Raw genomic sequence first — 1535 nt, 5'->3', positions numbered from 1 at the left:
AGTCTTGATAGAAGTTGAACAATCTCTTGATCTTGCTTTAACGTTGACAACAAACTAGTGCATGTGCTTTACTAGATTCATAAATAACCATATATTATAAATCTTTTAGGTGGAATCCAGGCTCTGTGAGAATCTCACTTCGTAATAATACGCTCAGTTTGCTTGTTTAAAGTGATACTGATGCCAAGTATTACAATCAACCAATCTTGTCATTTTTTTTAATGTTTTGTTTTGTCTTGGTCGAACCCTGTTGAGATTTGGTAAACAGGATGGATGAAGATCGATTATTATGTCATCATTGTAGTAATGAATGTGACATTGCTGATTTTTATTAATTTCCACCCAACCAAATCTCCACGAAGCAAAAAAACAATGAATTATCTTGAGCCCGTTGTTAATGTTTGTAAAGAACAAACACATTGGTAAAAGGGAATATATATTTTAGATAGCTCACTGCTTTAAATTAGAAAAATGATATCATGCTTAGCAGTTACACAGAAAGCAACACTGCAATAACTAATGACACGAGTAAGCTTATTCCTAATGATCAACCCATAGAACATGACACACAAGGAAGCATAGTGAGTACTGCTAAGCTCTTATTTCTAGTGATTAATCTATCCACATTCACCCTAAAACTCAGATGTAATGCATAGATGATGAAAGCCTCTAGGCAGAAGAAGGTGGCTTCTTGTATGGTGTTGGAGGAGGCAGAATTTTACGGGGTGGCTTGTGAGGATCTTGACCTTTCTCCACTGGAGGGTGTCCTGGATAGTGACCATAAGGTGGTGATGGCAAGTGCTTTGGTGGTGCTGGAGTTTCTACTTTGGGAGGTAGGCTAGTGGGTGGCTTCTCTACCTTAGGAGGTGCCTGAACTGGGGTTGGTGGCTTATACACTGGTGGTTTCTCTACTTTGGGAGGTAGAGTTGGAGGTTTAGAAATTGGGGTTGGTGGCTTGTGAATTGGCACCGATGGTTTGGGAGGTTGGTAAACTGGGGTTGGTGGCTTATGTTCAGGGGTTGGATTGCTTACTGGAGGAGACTTGTAAATAGGAGTTGGTGGCTTCTCAATTGGGGGAGGTTTCTGAATTGGAGTGGGGGGCTTGTGCTCATATGGAGGTGGCTTTGGGTAATCGGCATTGGATGGAGTGGTGAGAAGCACCACTGCTAGAAACAACACTAGTAAGTTTGTGCTAGACATATTGGCTACTGATGATTCAAAACCAGAAGAGTGGATGCCATTTTATAATGCCTATTGTGGGCCCTCGTCGGCAGCACAGTTTCAAGTAGTAAGTTATGAAAAAAATAACGTATTGTAGATTTTTAGGTGAAGAGGGGTCCATTTTGGGTCCCTTTGATTTGAAAATGGTAAACTGAAACAGTGAAGTTAAAATTGAGTGTACAGAAGCTTTGAGAGGTAAGAACATAGCCAATTCCTTTTGGACTTTTAAACAGTTTTTCATTATGTGGTATATTTCAAAGTTGAAAGTTAACTGCTAATCTATATATATATATATAAAACCGAAGCTTTTGAAG

The 1535-nt window shown here is 39.4% G+C and overlaps 1 protein-coding gene across 1 annotated transcript; it reads right to left on the bottom strand.

Annotated features, from left to right (window-relative positions):
• Positions 1-669: 669 nt before the first annotated feature.
• LOC115949913 (repetitive proline-rich cell wall protein-like) lies at positions 670-1200 on the bottom strand. The gene has a single exon (XM_031067175.1). It carries the CDS (start codon positions 1198-1200, stop codon positions 670-672), a length of 531 nt encoding a protein of 176 aa, XP_030923035.1.
• Positions 1201-1535: the final 335 nt, after the last annotated feature.

This window comes from Quercus lobata, chromosome 6 (assembly GCF_001633185.2).
Source record: "Quercus lobata isolate SW786 chromosome 6, ValleyOak3.0 Primary Assembly, whole genome shotgun sequence".
In the NCBI taxonomy this organism is placed as follows: Eukaryota; Viridiplantae; Streptophyta; class Magnoliopsida; order Fagales; family Fagaceae; genus Quercus; species Quercus lobata.
Note: the sequence above shows the minus strand (reverse complement) of the source record. Positions and strands in the feature narration are given on the sequence as shown.

Excerpts from the sequence above, each read along its gene's own strand:
- LOC115949913 (XM_031067175.1), bottom strand. The coding sequence starts at position 1,200 with ATGTCTAGCACAAACTTACTAGTGTTGTTTCTAGCAGTGGTGCTTCTC.